This window comes from Centrocercus urophasianus, unplaced genomic scaffold (genome assembly GCF_019232065.1).
Source record: "Centrocercus urophasianus isolate 14NV4802_14NV808 unplaced genomic scaffold, USGS_Curo_1.0 seq_13, whole genome shotgun sequence".
Lineage (NCBI taxonomy): Eukaryota > Metazoa > Chordata > Aves > Galliformes > Phasianidae > Centrocercus > Centrocercus urophasianus.
Window position 1 is genome coordinate 39,568,971 of NW_024884475.1, and position 24,330 is coordinate 39,593,300.

At 41.5% G+C, this 24,330-nt stretch overlaps 1 protein-coding gene across 5 annotated transcripts in view; it reads right to left on the reverse strand.

The window, feature by feature from the left end:
- The window catches only part of SLC4A4 (solute carrier family 4 member 4), a 227,988-nt gene that overhangs the window by 32,219 nt on the left and 171,439 nt on the right, over positions 1-24,330 (reverse strand). For all 5 annotated transcript variants that reach the window (XM_042812002.1, XM_042812001.1, XM_042812003.1 and 2 more), the window contains 7 exons: positions 23,459-23,616; positions 15,513-15,600; positions 14,632-14,786; positions 14,069-14,182; positions 12,413-12,587; positions 7,115-7,248; positions 2,881-3,152 (listed from right to left, as the gene is read on the reverse strand). In XM_042812002.1, coding sequence (XP_042667936.1) covers positions 2,881-3,152; positions 7,115-7,248; positions 12,413-12,587; positions 14,069-14,182; positions 14,632-14,786; positions 15,513-15,600; positions 23,459-23,616 — 1,096 coding nt within the window. The remainder of the gene's footprint in view (positions 1-2,880; positions 3,153-7,114; positions 7,249-12,412; positions 12,588-14,068; positions 14,183-14,631; positions 14,787-15,512; positions 15,601-23,458; positions 23,617-24,330) is intronic.

Genomic DNA, 24,330 nt, shown 5'->3' on the forward strand with positions numbered 1-24,330 from the left:
GTCCTCCCCACTACCTCTTCTCTTCCTCTCTCTTTTCCTCTCCTCTTCTTCTCCCTCCACAGAATACATCAAGAGTGCAGAGGATTTCTTTTGCTGCTTCTGACTTCTCTGCTGGCACACGGAGAAACTTTCTATGCAGCTGTGATTCTTTCGACTCCAGTCTCAATAGCTGCTATATGGATTATAATGTTCCTGAAAAAGTGAATGGAGTGTGGTTTTGTGTTTGGGTTTCTCCACCTGCATTGTAAAACAGTGCATGTTACTCAGAGACACAGACTAGAGGTATAGAGATCACGGAGAAATCTCTGCATGACACACTGTGTAATTATTTACACAGAAATCCCATCAGTGATTTCAAAGGCATTATTGTAGGGTCTTGCCTGATTTCACACCCTAATTAAAGGCTATTCAATCCTAAATGAAGAAAGTTTTCTTCCCACCTGTATGATGGAGCAGCAGTGAACTGCTGGTATGGCATCTTTGGTGCTGATGCATCCTGTGCTTACCCAAGCCTGATCCCTGCTTGCAACTTACTGGAGGCTTAAGGCTGGCAGCCTGGCCAGATTCTCATCCTGTCAGCAGAACAGATCTGTGTTGAACATCTATGAGAGCCTTCTCTGTGAGTGGGCTGTAAAACAGCTGTCCATGCCAGAGCATGTGATGGGGCTGGGGAGATACTGCTCTCTAGGCTGAGGCCTCTGTGTGCGGGTGAACAGAACAGAAACTGAGCAACTTAGACTGGGTACCAATGCAGACTCTAAGGGCAAATCTCAATGACAAATATGAAAAGTAACTGTAAAAAGCCTAAATCGGTGCATGGGGGACTTTGCTGCTGCTACTTGCTGCATGGCAGAAGAAAAATTCCTCTGCAGCTGTGACAAGCAGCTGATGTGGAAACTTGTTTTTTTTAAAGAAATAAGAATCAAATCTATGCTGGATGCTCTCTGGGTTTGTGCAGAGACATGCATACTTGCAGGGGTGCCAAACTGCCACCAACCAACAGATGAGATGAGAATACCAAAAAGGTCTGCCTAGTATAAATACCTTAAAAAAATACCTTAACCCTAACACTTGCACATGCATAGGACTCTTGTTTTTCAGCATGTTTCAGACTGAGTTTAAATATGGGATCACTCTGCTGTTCTCTTCCCAGGTAGTCTACTGTTTCCAATCACCCTCAAATGGCAGCTTCTGAAATGCAGACATTACTCATACTGTCAAAGTCTCTGTGTCTGAGGTGCCACACACCCACACAGGTCTATGCAGGAGAGGTTGGTGTGTCTGAAATGAAGTTCCACAGGGTTGCCTGAACAGTCTGCTGACAGTATATCCAGTATTTTGTGCTCACTCCTCCTTTCAAAGCTTATTCAGTGTTAGTTCAAAAACTATGGAGGAAACATACAAAGATGATGACAACTTCCACCCTCCTGATAAAACCCCTAACGACGCAGCCAGTAGGATCCATTTACTGGTTCAAGACCATCAAAGGGTTCACTGATCCCTCTCTACTTCCTATTTCAGGACACTTCCATCTCACTTCAACTATTGGCCCAGCACTGCTTAAGGTGAGTTAGGCACAAAGATGTAAAGGTATGTGTACACACGTGCAGAGGTGCTCACAAAGTTGGACTTCCATGGTATGAAAACTCCTCTGCTCTGCTCTGGGATGGAAACATCAAGCAAGGCTTTAGGAAGGAATCATTTCATTTCAAATTATCTTTACCTTCTGAAATAACCATTTAGCTAGAGAATCATGGCAGCGATGGTTTGTGAACCTTATCAAACAATGCATGCTAATCCTTCCCCCACTTGCTTATGAAGGTAGAGATTGGCGCTGTATTTCTGGGCACAAATCTCTTACAGAATGAAACAACACCCTCCAGCTCTATCATCACTTTTGTCCTGTGCAGTAGGTCTGTGCCCTAGGCATTTATCTGGGAAGCTGAGACTGTTCCAGCATTGCATTGTTAGACAGAGACATGATCAGACTAACTGCTCAACCACCAGGAGAGAAATCACCCTGCCATTCAAATGGAGGCAGAATTAGACCAACACTGAAGTGCTTGCAGTGACCCTGCATTTAATAGCTAATGTAAGTGTCCATTTTCCATCATCTTTTGCAAAGAGGCACCTAGCAGCAGCTAGATTATTTTCCTGTTTGACAGGTACGTTGAGATGATATGATGTTTACTTTGAGTACAGATAAAGTTGCTTACTCAGTTCTCATTGTTGGAAGAATCCTAGGAGAGATTACAGCCTCCCTACTGGTAACAGCATTACTTCTGTTTGGTATCTGTTTTGTAACCTTTTGTTCATGGTTGTATTACCAGACCTACACATATTTTGGCTACACTTGCCTTGCAGTGCACACTCCAGTAATAGGCTGAACTGATGGATACTCTTCCCTTATACTCTAATGAGAACTTCTTCATGCTTTTCTGCTCATACGCGCAGCCAGGAAGTGCAAAAGCACCCATGTTTGGGTAACGCACTGAATAAATCCAGCTCCTGTCCTTTGTCAGGACCACACGGGGGATACCAGGACTGACTTCAGTACCACAGCAGTGCCCTTGATACCACTTCTGGTGGTGTCCTAGCCTCAGAGAAACACCGTTCAGAATTAATGGCCACATATTTGTGAGGAGACATAGGTACGCAGACAGCTTCTCTGCTCATAACAGCGCTCACATGAGGAGTGTCAGAAACGTTGGATAGAAAGGCTAAGATAAAATATTGGAAGAAAACTGATAAAGAAGGATTCATCTACTTTTCTGTTATCTGAGCCACAGTGCAACTGATAAATAAATGAATGAATAAATAAATGAAAGCAAGCAATATCTTGTGTTTGCAAATCAGAGGGTCAATAAAGTATTCTCTTACCTGGACCCAGTGGTTCACAGGCACAAGAATAATGTGTGATATAGTCCACCTTGAACTCGGAGTTGATAGGGTAATAATCTGCCAGCTTGATCATCTTCTTGAAAGCATCGTAAATGAAGATGAAGCTAATAAGTGAGGAGAAACCTTCTTCGGTGAAGCGTGTGAAGTACTTGACCAGGAAGCTGGCATCAGTAGCAACAAGAATGAGACACTGGAAGGCTGACCAGAGGCCGATCCAGAGACGAAACTCCAGGTAGTCAAAATCATTGTCTCTGCAACAAGACACAGGTGGAAGGGAGGGAAGATAGGAGGGATTAGAGAAATCCATACAGAATTAGCACTTTCTAGTGAGAAGTGGTGAATGTAAAGCCTCTGGGACCAAGGCTTATTTTGGATTAAGCAAAATTGTGCCCAAATACTAAGCTGTTTTCAGTCAGCCGACTCCATAAAAGCACATGGTGCAGTTCAACAGTTGAGGTAGCAGAAAAGCTTGCAAAAGTGATCGTTCTTGCTTCTGCTTCCATTAATAAATGCTACCAATGAATTCAAGCTCTTTCTAGGCTTCCCAGTATAAATCCTGCCTTGGCAAACACACTCAGAGTTGTAAAGGGCCAAGCATCTAGCCACCCAGACCAAGAGCAGATGAACTTGGACAGCTTTCCACCAGCTGCAGATTTAACTATAGTTTACAAATCTCCTTTAGAAAAGCAATTTCCTGCCAAGCTTCTTACTCAGAAGCCTGCATTTTCATGTCTCATACACTTGCATTATCTGCAGAAAAGTACCAGCAGCAAATAAAGAAATGCAAAGCCGAAGATGACAAACTCGGGTGCCAGGATGTGGCAGTTGTGGAGATGATGGGGTGAATCATATCACTCCTCCCTGGGAAGTCTGTTTGCTGGGGGAGGCTGCCGTGCCCTAACTGCACTGAGTTCAAAGGGAGGCTTTTAGGACCAAAAAAAATATGAAAATCAAAAAGCAGAGAATATAAGACTCTGCCAAGGTAGACTGCTGCCCATTCTGGGAGAGGGAGTAGGGGGCAGCAGGGTCCCAGCCCCAGCTATTTATTTCTCCATGGAAGCAGGCAGCCCTGCCCTGCTGGACTGTGATAACAGAGGAGGAGGAGCATTTTCTCTGCAAAGTCTCAGAGCAAGGTCTCTGACAGCATCAGAAAGCTGTGAGGAAACCGCAGAGTCCAGGAATCCCTTGTTTCCCCCAGTTACATTAAGTCTGCTAAGAAAAATGATGCTGCTCCCTGTGAATCTTCTTTAGAAAATATTTTAGGAGCAGAAGTCCTCTTCAAGACACCTTAGGAATGCAAGCTGCACTAGATAACCACCCACAGCACTGAAACTTAACAGCACAGAAGGAACAAGACACTCTCAAAGGCATGAGGGAGAGGGAAACAAACTGTCCTGAAGACAAATCCCCCCAAACCTGTTTGCAGTGGGAAGTGCTGGTATGCCCTAGTATGAGGGATGGTTTTAGTTCAAACATCTGGCAGAGTAACGTGGTAAAACAGGGCATCCTTAGAGCTGGCAGCAGGTTGGTCCCACTCTGTATTCAGATCTCCACTGCAGGCGGGCTCCCTCCAACTTGGTGTGACAAAGAATCCTGTCAGGATTTGCCCCACAGGCAGCAAACTGCAGCAGCTCATTGCCATGCTCCATGATTCCCCAAGCACCTAACCTGCCACCAGGGGAACGTTGGCAGACACAAGGGCTTGAAGACAGTTTTTTAGTGCACAGTACAAAACTACAGAGATCTTGAATTGGAAGAATTACACCTAACTGGAGGGAACTACAATCTTACAATTGTAAAGTGGGAGAAAATGCTGAAGACTTGGCAAGGTCCTAGTTAAAGGCTTGCTACTGGGCAGTGCCATGCATTCCTGTGAGTCTCCTGGGCCAGGGTATTGTAGGCTCAGGCACTGTCATGCATCTGCATTCAAAACGAGTCTCTGCAATGCCTTCTCCTCCTCAGCACTCTGTAAAATGGGAGCAGCAGTCTCAGGCAATCCACCAGCTCAATACAGTGATTGCTGTGGGTGTGTGAGTCCTTGTGATTCTTTAATTAGTTGCAAATTTAGGATGAATTTACATGTAAGTGTTTTATTATATACTGTCAACGAAATTCTTCAGAGCAAAGTTGTAATGTTTGATTTGCTGCAGCAAACAAAGGGTGAATGAGAAGGAAAAGGATCAGCACAGCAAAAGAGACTGATACAGAACTGCACTGTGATGCTAACGAAGACCCAATCACGATGTATTTTGAATTTCTTTCAGGAGTGCTAGATGTCATTCAGTAGAGGCTTTCTTAAGCATCTACACAGACACAGACACACTCACTTTAAATGAATCAGTAGATGGCAAGGCTTTGTAATTTTGCTCCCAGCAGGGAAGAGGGTGCTGTGAATACGAACAGCCACAAATGCATTATAGAAAATCACAGCACTTGATTCCAATTTCCTTGTGAGAAAGGCTCCCTCAAAAAATCTTGCCTTTCTGCCCAACCAGGTTGTCAGGACAATTGCTTTTATAATCAAAATCTCCTTCTCTAGTTAAAAATAACACCCTTCTTCCCAAAATAATAGGAAATGTTTTCCTATCTTGTTTTTTTTTAACTTTGACATGCAGCATCCAGGCTTAGATCTGCAAGCTAGATTCAAACAGCTTCTAATTTTATTCATTCTCTTCCTGATTTTATTCATTCATAGCCATCAAGGAAAGAAAAGAAAGGTGCTCTCTCTTCCTGATCTGCTACAGATCTCACCAGTGGGTAGCTTCCAGTTTCCCTCTCCAGGCTTGTCTGATTTTCCTCCCATTTTCTCATCTCAAGGAGAAGAGAAGGTCTGCAAAGTCCATCTCCTCTGCAGCTGACTGGGAGGATCATGGAAGCAGTGCCATGGAGAGTGGCAGCCCTAGGGAAGGCAGGAAGAGACTGCATACCACTTAAAGGTCCAGCAAGTCTCTCCACGGCACCTGCAACTCCAAGATGAGTCTCTGCCTGTGTTGGCATGAATAAAGCTCTGCTGAACAGGGATTGAAGAGCAGTACAATGCCAACCTGGCTTAAAATCCTACTATAGATTATAAAATAGTGCTAACTTGGACTATATGGGATGAGAATCAGACCTGATCTCATCCTGTGTTGCAGGACCTTTGCAGACAAGGACCACACTGATACAGGTATTATCAATTAAATTTGCTGAGCAAATGTTACCAAAACAGTCCTCTGTATGTGGGGTGACATATAAATATACTGTCTGCCTAGCAGAGGTCCTGTGCCTCAGAAGACTCTTCCTACACCTAGAGTACTCACAGGAAAGGCACAGTCATATTTCATCTGCTCAATTATTTCTGAGTAAGTACCTACACAGATTAAATGTAATGAAGGAGATACAGTTAAAGAGACAAACACATACCATGTCTCTTGCCTTATTACAACCTGCAGCCGTGTTTACCTTAATAATTCAATAGAGCTTTTCTAAAAATAACTGCAAATGGTAGAAAAGCTGTTCCATATCACAGGCAAGTGCTTTTGAAATAAAGCGCAGCAACGCTTTAAAACCAAAAGTTCTCAATTTTTTGTCCTGCCATAGAAGTCTTGGCAATGCTGTGAACTCCCCTTATCTCCTTGATATAAGGAAGGAAGGCCACAAGAAATCTGGCAAATTTTCTGTACAGCTTAAAGTTATCAATTTCCTAAATGTCATCCAAAATATCAACAGTCCTGCACATAAAATTATCAGTGAATATGCTGATTCCTTTGGGCACTCATTATATTTTGCCAGCCTCACAGATACTTTAAATGAATACTGACTTAGGAACAAATTTTTGGTAATCTTGAGACCTGTTGCATTTTGTTATGTGATTTTGTTGCTTTTTTTGCTCCTTTCGGAAACAGCAATCAAGGAAAACACGCTCAGCAGTCAGTGGGGAACAGTATGCTGAAAGCATTGCAGGCTTGGCACAGGCTTGAGCACAGGCTTGGCAAAGCATTTCCAAAAGGCTCAGCGGAGACAGACCCTTGTACACCAGGCAGTGCTCTGGGCATACGTGCCTGTGAAAATCCCTGATGTGATTGCACTGCAGTCTCAACAAGGAACAAATGGATGTTTCATTTCATACACTAAATCCCCTCCTTCCCCCCCACAAGCCATCTCATTCCCTAGCTAGCATTTTACTCATGCAAGACATTCCTCCCTTCCTCCCTCTCTTCACCCTTTCGCTTACTTGCTGAAATTAAAGAGAAGTCGTTCAAAGACAAGGACAGGTCCCGTGCTGCTTAAAATAGTGAGTGGCTGGCCAGCAAAAAGGCAAAATATCGCTCCGGTGACTGCTGTGCCCAGAAAACTCTCCAACACCCCCTGCAGTAGAGACAGAAGAGATGTTAGTTCTGTTAATAACCCTTTCTGGTAGCACTATTACAGGGAAATCAGTCACTACAGTGGTGACTAGCAGGGTGCTGTATGTTGACACATCCAAGGTGAAGGGAAGAATATCCTCTGCCCTCTCCTGCAGCCACGAAGAAAGATTTATTCACCTTGCACAGTTTAGAGTTATTTGGGATAACCAGCAAGTCCTATAGTTATTTCTGAGGCAGAGTTTACTAACACTACATTATATTTTATCATCGAAAAAGTGAGGAAAGTGCTTTCAAAGACCACGTGAGGGATATGATCTTCTAGATCATCTGCATCACACATCTGCAGAGCTCCCCAAACTGACAGGGCAGAGCATGGCTACACAATAGTCCTGCCATCCTCTAGAACATCACAGTTTTGTTGTTTTTTTTCTTTTTGCTCCTTCCTCCAACAGAGCAGATTTTCCTAGATAAACAAGATGCCAGTCTTTTACATAACTCCTAGTAAATGAGATACGAACCAAACAAGGCTACTTCATCCAGCAGTCCTTTATTGAAACCCGAGTTCATCAGATGTAACCAGCAAGTCGTAAATTCCATATGTAATAGACTCTACAATTACCTTTGGCATGTGTGGCAAAATATCTTCACTGGGGAATGATAAATGAGTGTGCTTGATGTGTTCTTGGATTTTCATCAAAATTATAGCTGGACAATGCCTATTTTTAAAAGGCAAGCTGTTGATGCAATATAAATAGCATTTTTTTCTTGCCAGTAATATGATTATTGACAGTGCATCCGTCATTAGATAAAAATGGCAGAAATAGGTGGACCTTACCTCATTTGCTCTTATCCAGACTAATCTGTTTTTACATGGACCTGGACTCTCTATTTAAGCTGTGTTTGTCACCTGAATTGACAACCCTTGCTCAATGATGAGGTAAAGATTTAAGCGCAAACTTATGTGCCTTGTTGTGGCTGTTTCTGAATCAGCAGCCTGAGCACTGCACGTGCTGAGCAGTCACAAAGGCACGCACAGATCCTTCTTCCACCCATGACAAGCTTCAGGGTAGCGCTGCCATTTTTCTGACTTATCCGTGGTAACAAAGAATTTAAGTTTTGTGCCTCCATTTCTTGGAAGGACCCAAGTTTCTGTTGACACTGTATTATGCTCTCACAAGTCAAACCAGTATGTCACCAAGTACAAGCAGAAAAAATATTATCTACTGAATTACTCACAAACCTTCAAAGGAGCAATGAGGAACTTTTTTTCTAGACACAAACATGATCTCAAAATACCAGTGTCAAGCTGGTGAACTAAACCAACAGCAGAATAGCTGTGCAGAGAAGCAAAAGGCAAGGAAGATTTGAAAGTTGTCTAGTTCCTGCCACACTTTAGTCACGTGTCAATGTAGGAAAACTACTGATGTGAAAGGATTGGAAACAGCCAACCTTGCCGCTGCATAAGATGCCATCCTTTGTGTTTTCCATTTTTAAATGCTATTGTGAATGCCCATCACTACAGTCACTAATTGATCCATGCAAGGGAAAACTCACTGAAAAGCCCTACTCAATGTGAAGCCTTCAGTCTTGATATAAAAATTACAGTTTGTCTTACAGGCGATGCAGACAGGAACCTATAAGCCTTCGCTCACTGCTTTTGGGGGGCTTGTGAGGATGAAACAATTACTCTCAGCAAAAGGAAAGGCATCTGCACAGCTGATCCCTCTTCGCTCCTCCTGCACTACTCACAGAGAAGGCCCGCGTGGCTGGTGTGCGGGTTGCAGAGCATCTGGAATTTCTTTTCCCCTGCATTCTTCCATGTGTCTGCAGCTAAGAATAGTGTCTTTTCTCAGAAACAGAGAACTATGGAGTGAGCTTTTAGAGAAACGCTGGCCCTGGGCAATTGAAGTGTTTTATCCAGAGCTAGTTACATAGCTGTTTACAAAAAGCAAGAAGCACAAACACTGTAGTCCCTAGAACATTGCTTTATATGAGGATAATACATCTGGGAGGTAAACCTTTGGAGGCTGCTCCTCAGAGCTGATGTAAACTAGAAGTTAATGAGGCTCTGCCAATACAAAAACATCCTGGGAAGATGACCTGTGACAAAGAGCCTTCTCACTCTCTCTTCACAACACTGGAGCCTGTGGTGAGGATCGGGTCTTAATTTCCCTCCTCTGTGTTTTCGAGAATGAAGATCCCATGCAGCTCACACTGTTAGATGTCTTGCAGAAAACCACACTTCTGAACTCTTTTCCACTACAGAAATACAGAGTGGTTTGGACAACACTTGAACTGAACCTGGATTCTCATCCCTCTGAGCAGTTCCCTACAGGAATAACTTGAACTGCTTGTCTTGGAAAGCTTCACTCAGATTGATGGGACAGGAGCACTTGAGCACAAGGATCACACCATTTTCTCTTCTGTTGAAAAGCAGCAATCAAAACCTCTTCCAGGCTCCCACTGCAGTCTTTTATACCTAATGCCTTTTCAAAGAATGACAGTGAATGAAGGTTTGTTGAATGGAGATGATGAAGAAAAGCTAGTTTGTGCCCATGCTTGCTGAGCCTGTGATCCACCTGAACTGTTTAGAGGAACTAAGAGTGCTTCCATTTTGAATTATTAAATAAATAAAAAACAGTGAATTCAATTGGTTGTTACAGGCACTTGTAAGCTGTACCACCTCCACCTGCTTTTACTTGCCCAAAGACAGCAGCAACCTCAGTAGATATTTTCTTTCTCTGGTGAATCTCCTTGCTGTTCATACAGACACTGCACCCCAAGAGGAACAATGATTCTCAAGATTGCTGTGAATCTGAGAGTTCTCAACATTTCTGCACCTATGAGGACTGGGTTCAGGAGAGAAATTTTAAAAAGACTGAACTAAAACTGGGCCCCAGAAACATATGAACAGGCCAATTTTAGCTCTGCAAATTGCTGTGTCTGGAGAGAAATATCTGAGAGGCTGTTTCTCTCCTGAGGACAAAACACCTGAGAATCAATGGGTGAAGCATTCAGCAGGACTTGAGTGCTTGCTTTCTGCTTCTCTTTGTATTTTTGTCATTAAAAGGCTGCACTGCATTAATATTTGCTCCAGAACTTCCCTGCTACTAAAGTGGTATTTTTAACTACAGAGTATCAATGATTTCCCTCCTCAACATGGAGAATAAAACAGTGGGCTCAAAACAGGCTGTTCCTGCAGCTTTTGTCTTTTTCTGAAGAGTGGGAAAATGTACACTGGGTTCTATCAACTTCAAAGCAAGCTATGGGCCTAGCAGCAGAAATTCTCCCAAGGAAAGTAAGGCAGTTGCACTATCAAGCAAATCTGGCAGCACCACCAAGAGGACCCTCTTGTTAGGAGGAATTTTTTCACGCAGAGAGTGGTGATGCTCTGGAACTGGCTGTCCAAGGAGACATTCAAGGCCAGGCTGGATGTGGCTCTGGGCAGATTGGTCCAGTGGTTGGCGACCCTGCATATTAGCGGGGCTGAAACCAGATGATCATTGTAGTTTCTTTCAACCCAGGGCACTCTACGATTCTAAGACCCCCATGGAGGACATCTTTGCTTTTTACTTTGCTGCTGGAAAAACAGGTGCCAAAGGTAGTATTTTTCTACTGCTGCAGAACAAAAAGGAGTACATTTCTCTTTTCCATTGATCTAGCAGCCAAAACAAAGGACAGCAAAATACGTGTGTCCTTCTGAGCAATATGACCAAGTGCAAGCAACAGGATTGTCTCTGCTTAAATCAGCAGTCATTTTACCATTTTTCAGATGAATGACATCTCCAGGTTCTTGAAATACAAGGTGTTTTTGTTTTGTTTGTTTTGTTAATAATTAAATTGCTTGAGGTTTTTCTTTGTGAGCATTAAGAAACTATACTGTATGTTTCAGTGCAAAAACAATTTTTGCCAACTTGATAAATATGTTTAGTGAATACAAAGGTATCAAGAAGGATTTTTCACACAGGTGACATAATTATTGCACTAAATTTGGAATTCGGTAACATTTTCCCTTCCTCCCCCTACTTTAAATATTGTTCCTTGTGCAGGTTCAGAGCAGGCAGGCTTTTCGCTGCTGCTCAGTGATAGAAGAGTGATAATCCCTGGTGGATCCTGGAGGCTTTTTCATTCTCTGCTTCCATTTGCTGTTATTACTTTTTAAGGTTGGGCATTGTGCATCTGTTTGCACAACTGCTGTAGATTTCAGTTTTGGAAGTGGAAAACCATATTTAACCAAGGCGAGGAATGTCTAGCACTCCATCAGTGCTAGAATCTTTGAATCTTACTCTAGCTTGTAATTTATGATGGGGAAGTCAGTAGCTCTGGAAAGGCGTCCCCCTTTTCTATGTTTGTTTAAATTAAATTTACATAGTTGAATAATTCAGTCACTGTCAATATGAGCTTAACTATTATTAGGACATTCAACTTGACTGCACTGAATCTATTTAAATAAAAGTTCTTATATTTACTTCCTCGTTAAAAGTACAAAAGAAATCCTAAGACGCATAATTCTGCCCCAATCAAACACAATCTAGAACAGTGCTCTAACAGAATCCCTTTCTTTTATGCTTCGTATACAGTTATGCCATGCCTTGAAGCCCCTACTTTTGTCTACTACTGATCCAGTCAGTCTCTGGAAATAAAATACGCTTCCCAGAATCTAATCTTCCATTATCATTTCTAAAGAATTTTCACTTTTCTCCTCTACCACACCACCTGTTTCACTGCTTTCCTATCAATCTTAGTGTTTTCTTTTTAGCAGAGAGGCAGAAGTCCAGAGGTTGCTAAGAGTTGTACGAATCATGCAGAGAATACAGCGCTATGCTCTGATGACATGGAAAGTTTGAATCAGACTTCATAAACTTAATTTGACTGAAACAGTGCAACCGAGACAAAACACAGAGAGTAATCCGAGGAACTTCTCTATATAGGAGCAAGGATTCTTCCTAAGTTTTTCTCTGTTGCCTGGCCATCTTTCAAACTCCATTTAAGGTAATGGTACAATTTTTCAATGGACAGCCGTCCAACAGCAGAGAAAGAAAGCCAGTTTTCAGTGGAAGCAACACCATACCTCTATTAATGTATTCAGAATTCAGTTCTGACTGTAGACAGCAAAAGGCAAATCAGCTCTGATTTATTCATTTCATCTGAAAGCTATTGCTAACCTGCATGTTTTCTGTAGCATCACCAAGCAGTCCTCCAAAAGTGATAGCATTGGTCACTGTGGCCAGGTAGATGAAAAGAATGGCTGAAAGGGCTTGAATATTTAAAGCATCATAGAAGTCACTGGCGAAGAACGGTGCTTTCCTCTTTATGTCTTTGATTAAGCCACCACAGAATCTGAAAAGACAAGCAAGAGGAGACTTGCATAAAATGTTTTACAGTGAGAGTCACTAAGATAAGTAATTGGAAACACCGCCAGAAATGAAGGATGATCTGAAAGTAATGAGGTCATCACATTACTTAATAGTCTTATCACAGCTGCAGTGGTCCAGGGATATCACTGACAGTGTTGTAAGAAAGATAATATCTTTCATGATGAGATGCTGCTGGAAAGAGATCGATTTCGGAAACACAAGTCCTACTTCTGCTGAAACAGACCACAAAAGCTTGCAGTTCAGGAAGCTCGTCTGGCTTTTTTTTTTCCCCGCAGTTGTATTGGTTGAGCTAATAAAATCTATTAATTCCAGTCTAAATCCTTGCCTAAATTTCTTCACGTGGCAGACACAATGGTTGGTTGAGCCAACAATCTACTAAACGGAAAAAATGTTTCAAACTATTAACCACAAGAAGAACTGAAAACAAAAATGGAAGCAAGTGAAATCATCTTGGAGAGCTCCACCTGCAGACATATTCTTTTTGCACAGTCCAAACAAAACAATGTTTAACTCACAGAAACTCCACACAGCTCTGATTCTATCAACATGAAAAAATTTTTGTTTTGCCTCTTGTTCTCTTGCATGCTGTTTTCCACCAGCAGCAACTTACATCTATTTATGCATAACAATTCAGCTGCCACCTGAGCTAAATAGCAACTGGAAGGCCTCTCTACGGTATCTCTGCAAGACTGTTCAGACACTATACGCAGAGCTATGGGGCAGGTAGGCACACATTACATTTGGATGCAGAACAACGATTTATTAACTGCCCTGTACACACCAACACGTAAATTCAGACTTTCAGATTTTTCCCTCACAATTTAAATATTCTTCTAAAAGCTAGAAAATAGATGGAGGTTACAACACAAACACAAAAGCAACACAAAACCCTATATATTGATCCCACAGTACTGAGCACGTTGTTTGACAGCCTCCTGAACTGCATCCTCACTCTAGCAGACTTTTATGTAGCATACAAAGTAATAAAAAAGAGACAGAGCCCTGAGGCTCTGTTACCTTCCATATTTGTATCCTATAAAAGCCTTCATCTGTTCAACTGCACTGTAACAGGAATGTCTTGAAAACAGGGCTTTTCTGCTTATGGCTAAAGCGCTTCCAGCAATCTGAATGGAAAATGGAGATGTACCTGGCATGTTTACACTCTTTACAATTTGTCTAAGTTCACAAGCATGCAGTGTGCCAGCAAGCCTTGTTTAAGACACTTCATAATTTGTCAAGACTAGATATTCAGAGCCTTTCAGGTAGTCCCAAGATGGGTGCTCAAAACCACAGCGTATGATTTGGGGTTACAGCTCAACCTGCATAGATTGAAACAGTATTCTAAGGTGGAAAGTTGAAAGGATGAGAATTTTCTGAAAGGAAAACACTGTCATGCTGGATGGATCACACAAGCAACAACACACTAAGCAGTGCATTACTGACCTGCCAGTTCGCTGCAGCTCTTCACAGTCCCCGTGTCCCCCGCCTCCATGTCCTCCATCATGAGGCGTGTCTCCATTCATCTGCAGATTTTCTCCACCAGAGTACATGTTTTTCCTAGGCAAGAACACAAGCCAAACTGAGGCTCACTGCATTACCTAATGGCTCCACAAAATAGAATCCACATAATGTTCCACTACAGAGGTATTAGCCTTTCCTGAAGCCATGCTATATAAAGGAGGCTAGAAAGCTGACCTACTGGAGCCACTGTGAAACACAGTGAGTTAGAAAGTGCAAGCAGAATACCAGAAGTGTCTGGATACCCACTATTTATCACCATATCCCTGTACCACTGCCCTAGAGGGTACAGAATTGCAAAAACATCCACTTCCACAGTCTATTAAGATAGACGTGAAAATAACTCCAGTGCTTTCTAGAGAAGGAGATGCAGACACAGATCCCCCTGGAGTTACTTTATAAACTTGGAGCACCCAAGCAGCAGCAATTCCTCTCACTTTTTCAGAACTGACACACAGAGGCAACCCTGCCCTGTGACCTGCTCTTACCTTTTATCTGAAGATGGAAGAGACTTGGGGGGCTCTATCCTAATAGCTGGATCCCATTCCCCAGGGGGGAGCACAATGACTTCATCCAGAAACTCATCAATGCCAGCGATCAGGTCCTGCCTGTCCTTGGCTTTATAGGCAATGTCGTGGAACACCTGCAAGGAAAGGAGAGACTCCATACAGCAAAACTTTGTATTTTGTATACCTGAAAGAAAGAGAAAGCCCTTTTCTTTGGTTATTTAATTACAAAGATACTTTCTTGCAGGCATTTCTCATTTTTTGCAAACTGCGTTTTTATTTTTCAAAAATACTACCAAGACAATTGTCCATTTCTTTCGTTAAAAAAAAAAAAAATCCAAGAGTTCAATTATACTTTGAAAAGATACTTTAACAAAGCAACAAAAAAACCATATCTTCTCATCAATTTAACTCTTTTAAAAAGGGGTTGTTTTTTAATTCTGTGAAATAGAAATGAGGATAATAATTACTTAGTAGTAACAAGAAGTACAAGCCATTTTTACTGGAAGGCCTTGTGTTAATATTAGGAGTGAGATGAGAGAAGAGAGAAAAAACCAACACTGATGTGGAATATATATTGCATAAGTACTTTGGACTCCTTGGAGGGTAGGTGGCACATCCAATCAGACTTCTGCAGTAATTTTACCTGGAGTGCATCTGTGGGTTACTGTGATTGTGGAATGAGACACAAGATGCACATCACTGCATGAATTCGTGGGTTAACTCCAAATCTACTTGAGAAAATGATTACTAGTGAAGTGAAACCCAGGAGAACCTATTTCATGGAGAATATTAATAGAATACAATAGAATAGGCATTCTGTTGGAAGGGACCTTCAAAAATCTAGACATAAAGGCACCTACCTCATCAGACATGAGGGTAGCAATGGCTCGGCCAATCTCATGATATGACTTTGCTTTGCCCTTAGGTCCCAGTAGAATGAAGAGAAATCTGTGAAAACACACCAATTGTTCCCATTTAGGATAGAAAAATCATCTGCTTATTCCTTATACCGTATCTACACAGAAAGTCAACTGAAAAAAAAAAAACAAAACAAAACAGAACAACAAAGGTTTTGCCCCTTGTTAGAGAGATCTGGAAGCTGCCAGTGACAGCTCAGCCAGTGACCAGTTCACTGACATGAAAGGTACAATCTCTACTGCTTTTAGCAGCCCCAGAGGTTAACAAGTGAAGAGCACTCTAGACAACTTCTATCTGAACCCATAAGATCATGTTTAGCTACACCACATGACACTTCAATATTTAATTCCTCAGCAAACTCCAGGGAAGAATTACACAAAGCACCAGCAGTTGTCATTTATGCCATATAGTGGTTTTGCAGAGTTGTCATTTCCCTTAGATCAGTAGAAGTTAAGCAACTCCAATAATCAGGCATTGCATGCGTAGGAGACACTGTGGACAGGACTTGTATGGATTTCCAATTTTTACACTGACTACCAATGTAAGTACTTCAGTTAACCTGGAGTACAGGTTGTACCCTGCATCCCAATCACACTTGCTCTGGCAAGCAAGATGCTACCCAGAGTTTTCCTCCCCAAAAATATTAAAATCAGCCTTGAGAGCACTACAGCAGTCTTACACAGAAGTAGATATCATCCAGCAATGAATGTACAGGAAGAAGGAAGGACCCAGTACCCAGAATTGAACTGTGTGCAAGAGATGCAGCTCCAGTACAGGATGGTTCAGACTGCATGCTCTGGTGCACCACAGAAAGCCTATCCACTACCTTAGGATTTATTCAATCATACATTACAGCTCTTTAATCCTTGTATAAGGCATCTGCATTAAATATTTCCCTATTGCTATTTCAGGGTCACTTAAGTGACAGCATTAGTGATGTAACTGCTGAAGAATCGGAAGGAGGGGACAGAAGATCTCAGGACTGCTTACTCTGTCCAGTTCCACCCTGATCTCTCTGCACAAGGGATGATGGGCAGCACAGTTCCAGATAGAGGTAAGCACTCAGGCCAGCAAAAAGAACAAACCGTCCACATCGCTTACCATAAACTACATCTCTCTCCAAACACTTCTTTCCCAGGGCTACCAGATAGCAACCTGTCTACTTACTAGTGCTCTGCTGGGGCTGAGATCTCTGTATGGTTCAGCACCTAAAGTACTACTCAATTTGAAGGATCTATCTAAATAGCATGTAAGCTGTAAATAATTAAAGCTCAACTTGTATGCCTTGAATTTCCACTCAGAGCATACAACACATACCAAAGACCTATAAATCCATCCGGTGGCTTTGCAGTCACAGCTCACTTCTTAAGGAGACAGCTAGATTGAAGAACCTTTGATAATTAAAGTCCTTTAAATATATTTTGATAATTAAAGTCCTTTAAATATCCTCTCCAGTTGATCCATTCACCCGTAGCTGTCTGTCATTTAGGTGAAGTAGCTTGAGGGTTTTTCCTCTCTTTAGTCACATAGCAATTTTTCTGTGAACCTCCTCTGAAGTACCAATGACTTCATCAGAGAAATAATTCAAGAGATGGCAGTTCTGTCATTCTGAACATGCAAATGAAATAACCTGTTGCTATTCGGGAACACTATATTGGTGCTTTCCTGAGAAAATGAAATTGTGCTCACATCATCTACCCACCTTTCTGACCCAGGGACCAAGTTCAAACATGACACAGACCCAAAGATACCAAATATAATTGAGTTTCTACAAGCTTTTGAAGAGCAGTGGCTGCAAAGGTAAGGAAACCCAAATGGTAAGAGAAATTCAAGACCAGGTTTCAGTGGTTCTAGCAGTGATCAGCTGTTCCCTGGTGTGGCCTCAGCCATTCCACTCACAGAAACATCTAGAAAAACCTGGCACTGAGAGCACAGCTTTTCCACCTGTGCTCTGTCTATAGAAGTTGATATGAGGCCAAGATAAAGCAGAAGAGACCACTTCACTTTGGGCCACAGAGGCATCCTCGCCATTATGGGTCAACCTTTATTGACAATGTATACATTTTCTCACAAAAATGCTAACAAAGCATGAAACAGCAAAGTTGAGAGACACTTAACAAGAAATACTGTTGCCCTTAAAAGCATTGTAGTATCATTTTAATTTTCTAAATCATTGTGAGGTGCTAAATCAATTGTCTTATCAAGTGTATTATTCTAACAAGTATCTTCCATTAAAAACCAACTGTTTTACAAAAAGACATCAAGTTAGTATGACAGGATCCATAAATATGTATTAATTGGCATTACTAACTGTAATACTTGCTATCAAGTTTTGCATGAAGCTTTCAAGTGATTAACTTAAGGTTCACCCAGAGGTGACTAACCCATACATGCCTAGGTCATGTTCTTTTCTCTCATTTCATAACCATCTCTTGAATTAATTACATCAGTTGGCTCTCTTCCAACGCAGAAACATACCACCTTAATGTTCCTGCATTTTCAAAAATAAAAAGCCAGATTGTGAGACTTTCTAAATTCTTCATCCTGTCTGATTCAGCTCAGAATTGCCTTCAGCTTGTAGAACAAGATCTTTTAAGCACATGTATACATACAAATACAAAAAGCATTCATGTGCTTTAGTGGTGTGGACTAGACTGTGTTTACACACATTTACTATCATTTAGTTCAGAATACATCTAGCTAAAAAAGCCCTCACTTCAAATTGTGACATACTCCTTTATCTGTTGGGTTGAAAGTCAACACAGAATTACTGGCTGCTGCACACAACAAATACTGAGTTTTCACATGTTCATTTCTGATACCTAGTATTTACAAGGATATTTCAGGGCTAGAAAGATTTCACTGTGCATAACTTAGCTCTCTCTGAAGTTGTAAGAAAACTCAATTCCTTTCACAATTTCTCAGAGCAACAGCTCACAGAAATGGCAGATGGTCCTCATTCAGGATACCTGTATTGAACTTTGTATGACAGCACATTCACAGCATTCTTCTGCTTCCAAGCTGATAGAGTCCGAAAATCACTAATTTATTATTCTGTCCTACCTAAGCCACTGTTCCTCCTGTCACTTTGGACACATCACCCTTAGCAGATAATGACCATTCACTGCATTTGATTTACCTTTTAAGCATATGGTCCATGCCACCAAACCCAACAAGAATAAATTTATTCTCACAGATGAGGAATTTCTCTTCCAAGCAGACAAATGTGCAGTGACCACCGTACTGCGCAGCTCACCTGCACACTGGATAGATCTTAACAAAGCATTGCAGCAACACTGCAGACCTGTTAACATGAGACTGTGGGCCATACAACCTGGTACAAGCACTAAGAACCCTCCTGGACCCAGGTGGGAAATGACTCTGGAGACCACAGAGTAGAATCTCAATCCAGTTTGCTGAAGGAGGCAAGTAAGTCTTATGTGCTGCACTTGTGAGCAGTTTGGCTAGAAATCTCCATGAAATCACACGAAGGTAAGAAGAAATCACTTAGGAGGTAAGGAGTAAATACTACACAGACAGACTCTAAAGTCAGCATAGCACTAATATTTTCCATTTGAGACATAGTCAGAAATCTGAGCTGCCCATGACTTAATCAGATTCCAATATGGGTTAAAGGATTGTGGTGAAAGCTGGCCAAAGGCCAAGAAAGCTTCACCGTAGCCTCTTAGCAAGCTGACCAATAGTGCAGGAGACAAAGTCCCTCAGCCACACACAAAAAAGGAACAGGAAAAACAAGATTCAACTGCTCACCCACGTCCATTTCTCACATCTGGATGAAGAAAGAAATAACTGTAATTCCAGAAGTGCTAAAAGCACCTCGGAAGCACAAAGGAAACTCAGTAAGATCCCATATAAAATGATTTTATTAATGTCCTTTTGCCTTGTGAGATGCCTGCAAGTCACCCAGCATTCCCAATAGAGATGCACGTTGATGGACTCAAGGGCAGACAGAACAATCTCATGATCGTCTTCTCCACCAAACCCTGACATTTAGACCTCTGTGTAATGAAGGGGGCACACCTTAAGATTACAGTAAGGAAAGGAGGTCAAGCATCCTTCTTCAGTTTTCATACAAGTGCTCCTTCAAGTTGCAAGCATCTTACATGGTATTCAAGACATGAATGCAGACATAAGTATTATTTGTTGCCAGAGCTCAGATGTCCCAAAGCAAGATCTTCTGTTGGAAAAGCTGCTGAAGGACACAGCCCTGAAGACCATTTCAATGCTGCAATTAAGGAACGAGACAGACGTTTCATCCTTGTCTACCAAAAGAAAAGATGCCCTGGTAGTTAAAAGCGTAAGCTAGAAGGCAAGGAGGATAATCTGACTCCTGGTTCTGTCACATCTTTTTAAGCAACCTCGGGCAAGTTAATTCATTTCATTTTAGGCTTGTAGACACAGGCAATTTCCCAGCACTACATATTAGACTATGCAAGTCTGTGCAGCTTATCTCCAAAAAATCTTTCCCTTGCTCATTCTTTATCTTTTGCCCTCATCATCATTACATTAATGGAACAGACCTGTACACATAATTGTACATCCCTTTTATGAAAATAAAAAGCTACATCTGGTGTACCGTCAGGAGGTGAGGCAGCCACACCAAAGCAATGGGGAAAGTACAGTAACTAAGAACTCACCAAAATAAAAAGTTCATGGCACCGTGGAATTAAAATTGACAGAAGAAGATCAAAATCCATAAATGATTTTTGATCTGATTGGTAACAAGAAAATACAACAGAGAAAAAGGCAGGAAGTTCTCTACGCTAAATTAAATTCCATGATTTTTATTACTAGGATTGTATAAAATGCCCTGCAGAGAAACCTTCCCTGGATAATTCATCAGGTCTTGGCAGTTACTTTTAAGTAAGAATTTATTTTTAGTGAAGGAAATAGTTAAAATACTTAGCAAGGAAGTGTGAAGGGAATCGTGCACAAAAACAAAAAATTACTTAACCAGGGAAGAGCCATTTCTACACAGGAAATCTTAATTCTACAAAACATGCAAAACTCTATGACTTTGAAGAAAAATCCAAATTGAGAAATATGTTGAGAAAAAAAAACACTGGAAATAAGAAATCTAATTAAATGGAAATTTACATGGTGAATAATACCTATCATAAGCACACAAAGCAATGCTTTCTTGTTCTAAAGTATTAAGTTAATATGAATATACCATATCAGAGCAGGGACTGTAGATACAGTGAGCCTTTTAGCTCCACAGAGCTTGGTGTCTCATTTGCTTGTACATCAGGAGACTGTCTTAGTTTCTTGCATAGCCAGCTAATAGTTGTGGCTTTATTGTCACCTACTGCTGCCCCCTCCCTGCAAACCCTGTCAGGCTAGTGCTATGAAAAGCAAAGCATTAAGACGGCTTCATGCATTCTGAAAGTTGGATGACATGACATTTCTACTTGAAATGCTGTCTCCCTTCCCAGCTTCTTCCAGTTCCTCAGGATGGCCTTCCTGATCCTTCTGCCATTGATCCAACAAGCCCTACAACTGTCATGGCTTTAAGGCAGGGCAGTTTGCAGGCTCCTGTGAAATATTCAGTATATCTGTACCTGAAAAGACATTTCTCAACACAGCACACCAGAAACATGAACTGAATATCAGTGCATTGCATGGCCCACTGTGACAAGAAGAGATGGCCATGCTAACATCATGTCTCCTCCACACTGCAGACTGGCATGCCTAAAGCTATGTGCTGAAACCTGGGTGCTGAACTCCTGCCTGCTCCCTAGAGCCCCACATAAGGCAATCTGCATTCTAGAGACAGACAGATGCAGGTCACACTGCAGTTATTCCCTGTATCTGTGTCACAACACTCCTGTGAAGCAAACCAGAGCACTGAAAGGTTAACTCACTATTTAGAATCACCCTCCCACTCCACATGGCTAATTTTGATAGCATGGTTTTGATAGTTTTACCAGGAACTTCATAATTTAGCAAAATAAAAAGAAGCCTTTTAGGGAGAGGAATACTAAATACTTTTAGGGAGGGGGAATACTAAAGGCTCCAGCAGACACTGTGGGTTAAGTACACATCTTCAACAGAAACGTCCACTGTGTAGGATGGCTGAAACTAAGGGCTGAGCAAGGAGACACTCCATCATAACTAGTCTGGGCCCTTATGGGATTTCCTTGATTGAATTTCACAGGATGTAGCCACTGCAAATGCCTCTTCATTACTCACAAAAGCAATCTAATGAGCTTCCCTACTTTGATTAGCGCTAACATTTGGTTTGGAGGACAGCTAATGGATAATACTATTTCCTGGAAAAAAAATGTTGGCGTGGAAGGACATCTTGTCTTGATTAATGCTATTGAATAATGAGGTCATTCAGCAATCCTAGATCTAGCTTCCTGGCTCCCACTACCAAAACAAACAATTCCTGATTTTACTTCTGCTGAAAAGCATTTTGAGAAGTACTTAAAAGGAGCAAGTAGGTTAGACTTAGAAGTTGAAATACTGATGCATACAGAGCTCCGTAATACTGAGAAATAAGTAATTACCTTTCATAAAATTAAGCCATTTTCATTTCCCTATGCTCCCAAAAGAACATCCACTGTGAGCAAACAGATGTTGATGTGGTTATTCTACAGAGCTGCTGAAACAGACTCCAAGACAAGGCAGTTAAACAAAGGCCAAAACTACACCAATTCTCTCCTATGTATATGAAGACAAGGTTCAGATTCTACAACCATGTAACTTTCACTCCATTAAAATGGCTGTGATTCAAGTCAGTATTAGTGAGGCACCAGTGATGTACTTCTGTAGCATTAACATGTCCCGTCTCATGAAGCATTACTCAATATAGCCTCTAGCCCTCTAGACATTATTCAAAATAGAACTTTCACTCTGTATTAAAAGCCCTTGAAACCATTCACATAAAATATACATTTGCACATTAGTGATATGAAAGGTGCAATGTGAGCTTCACAATTACAAGTAAAACGCAAACCAAGTCCTTTGTAAGTTGATACCAGAAGTGCAGTGGAGCCCAGGTGCACAGCAGTAACAGGGTCCACACAATGCTTCCAAGTAACAAGGCACCACAGAGACCAGTGCAGGGTTGAAATAGACACTGCAAAACACCTGCAGTCTGTCCAGTTCAGCCTGTTGTCCTTCTCCTTGAAATACCCCGTCAGTTCATTTTTAGTTCATTCTCTTTTAATGTTAATCAGTTTTATAGTTCTTACCTGGTATGCACCTATGTAATAAGCATATGCATTTAATTCAAACACATAAGAACGTGAGATAAGATATATTCATATTTGTGAGACTGCAGGTTAATTTGCAATGTGAGTCATAATAAATAAAATATTTGCATGACATTTTTCTGAGCCATTGTGAAATACAAAGGAACATCTGTTGTGACAATCCAGTGATAGTTTTCTTCCCAGTTTATCTGACGTTTTTTCTGCCCCCCTCCAGCAGGGCCAAAATTGAATCCTTCATCTAATGTGAATTTTTACAAAGAAAAATATGCACTGCAAAAGCAGGCAAAGGGAATTTTAGGTATGCACAATATGTGCATGTGGTAGGAATCATGAGGGGCAGAAAAATATCCAACCGTCATGTCACATTGATAGAGACCTTCACCATCAAGTTGTTAAGGTGACTGTTCAGTGTTTTTTGCACACAACTTATATTATACAACTAAATTTTGAACTCAGAAATGATTAGCAGCCAAAGCAAGTTTTTGTTGCTTTTAAAAACAGTAATCCTGAGAAAATATAATACTATATGCAAGTCATGTAATAGAAACCAACAGAGAAAGTCTTCATTTAGCCTGGAGCTATTATTTTAGAAGGTGCAACTGCAGTTTCCAATTTGTTTCCACTGCTTAGGGGCAGGATTCTCTTACCGGGTAGGGACGGGGACTTCTGTCAGAGCACCCAACATAACTGCCTGCTGCAGCCGGACGAAGGCAATGAAAGGACTGTCCAGGAAGTCTACCTCCCCAACCAGCACGTTGGAGGCCTCAGCATCGCGGGGTAATTTCTTCATGAATTTATTCTTCAACTGCATTAGTAGAAGAGAAAAGAAAATAAAATGAAGGCTCGTTAGGCATGCAGATAGAAACGTGCAATGAAATTTATCGAACATTCAGCCATGTTTCCACATGGGTCATAGGACCCAAACCTATCTATGTGTGTCATCCTCATTTGGTCTACTAATGGTAGCCCTCTCCCCATCATAAATATAAAGTAGAAGGCAGGCCAGAGAAGCAGATGGCAATACTTGCATTCATGCTACTTTTTAAAAGCTGAATATTTCTGCTCTGAAAATCATCACCAGAAGAACAATCCTGCTACAGGTGCTTGTAGCCAAGCCAACACTGAGAATATCAGGCTTCTTGAAGGTTGTTTATGGATAGTATTAGTTTGGGCAGAAAAAGGTATGTAGCACTGAGAAAGATGAGTAGATGTGGGCAGTTTCAGGAAGAAGCACTGCATCAACTTGTTGCCTGGTCATCTGGGCAGAGGGCATGCACTTTCCACAAGTGAAAGTGCAATTTCAGGCTCTGCAGCTGCTGCTACAGAAATGACTGGCCTGACAAGAACAAAACCTGAAGGGTGGACATCATTGCAGCTGACCATGCCAGGAGCTAGGCACATGCATTTTATTGCATACAAGTCTTTTCAAGTTCCAAGTGAAAGACTTAACTTACTGCAGGCTTTTAGAAGCAAGTTTCCTATGTCTGTGGCTTCTGCCCTATAGGTTTCCCAAAGCCGC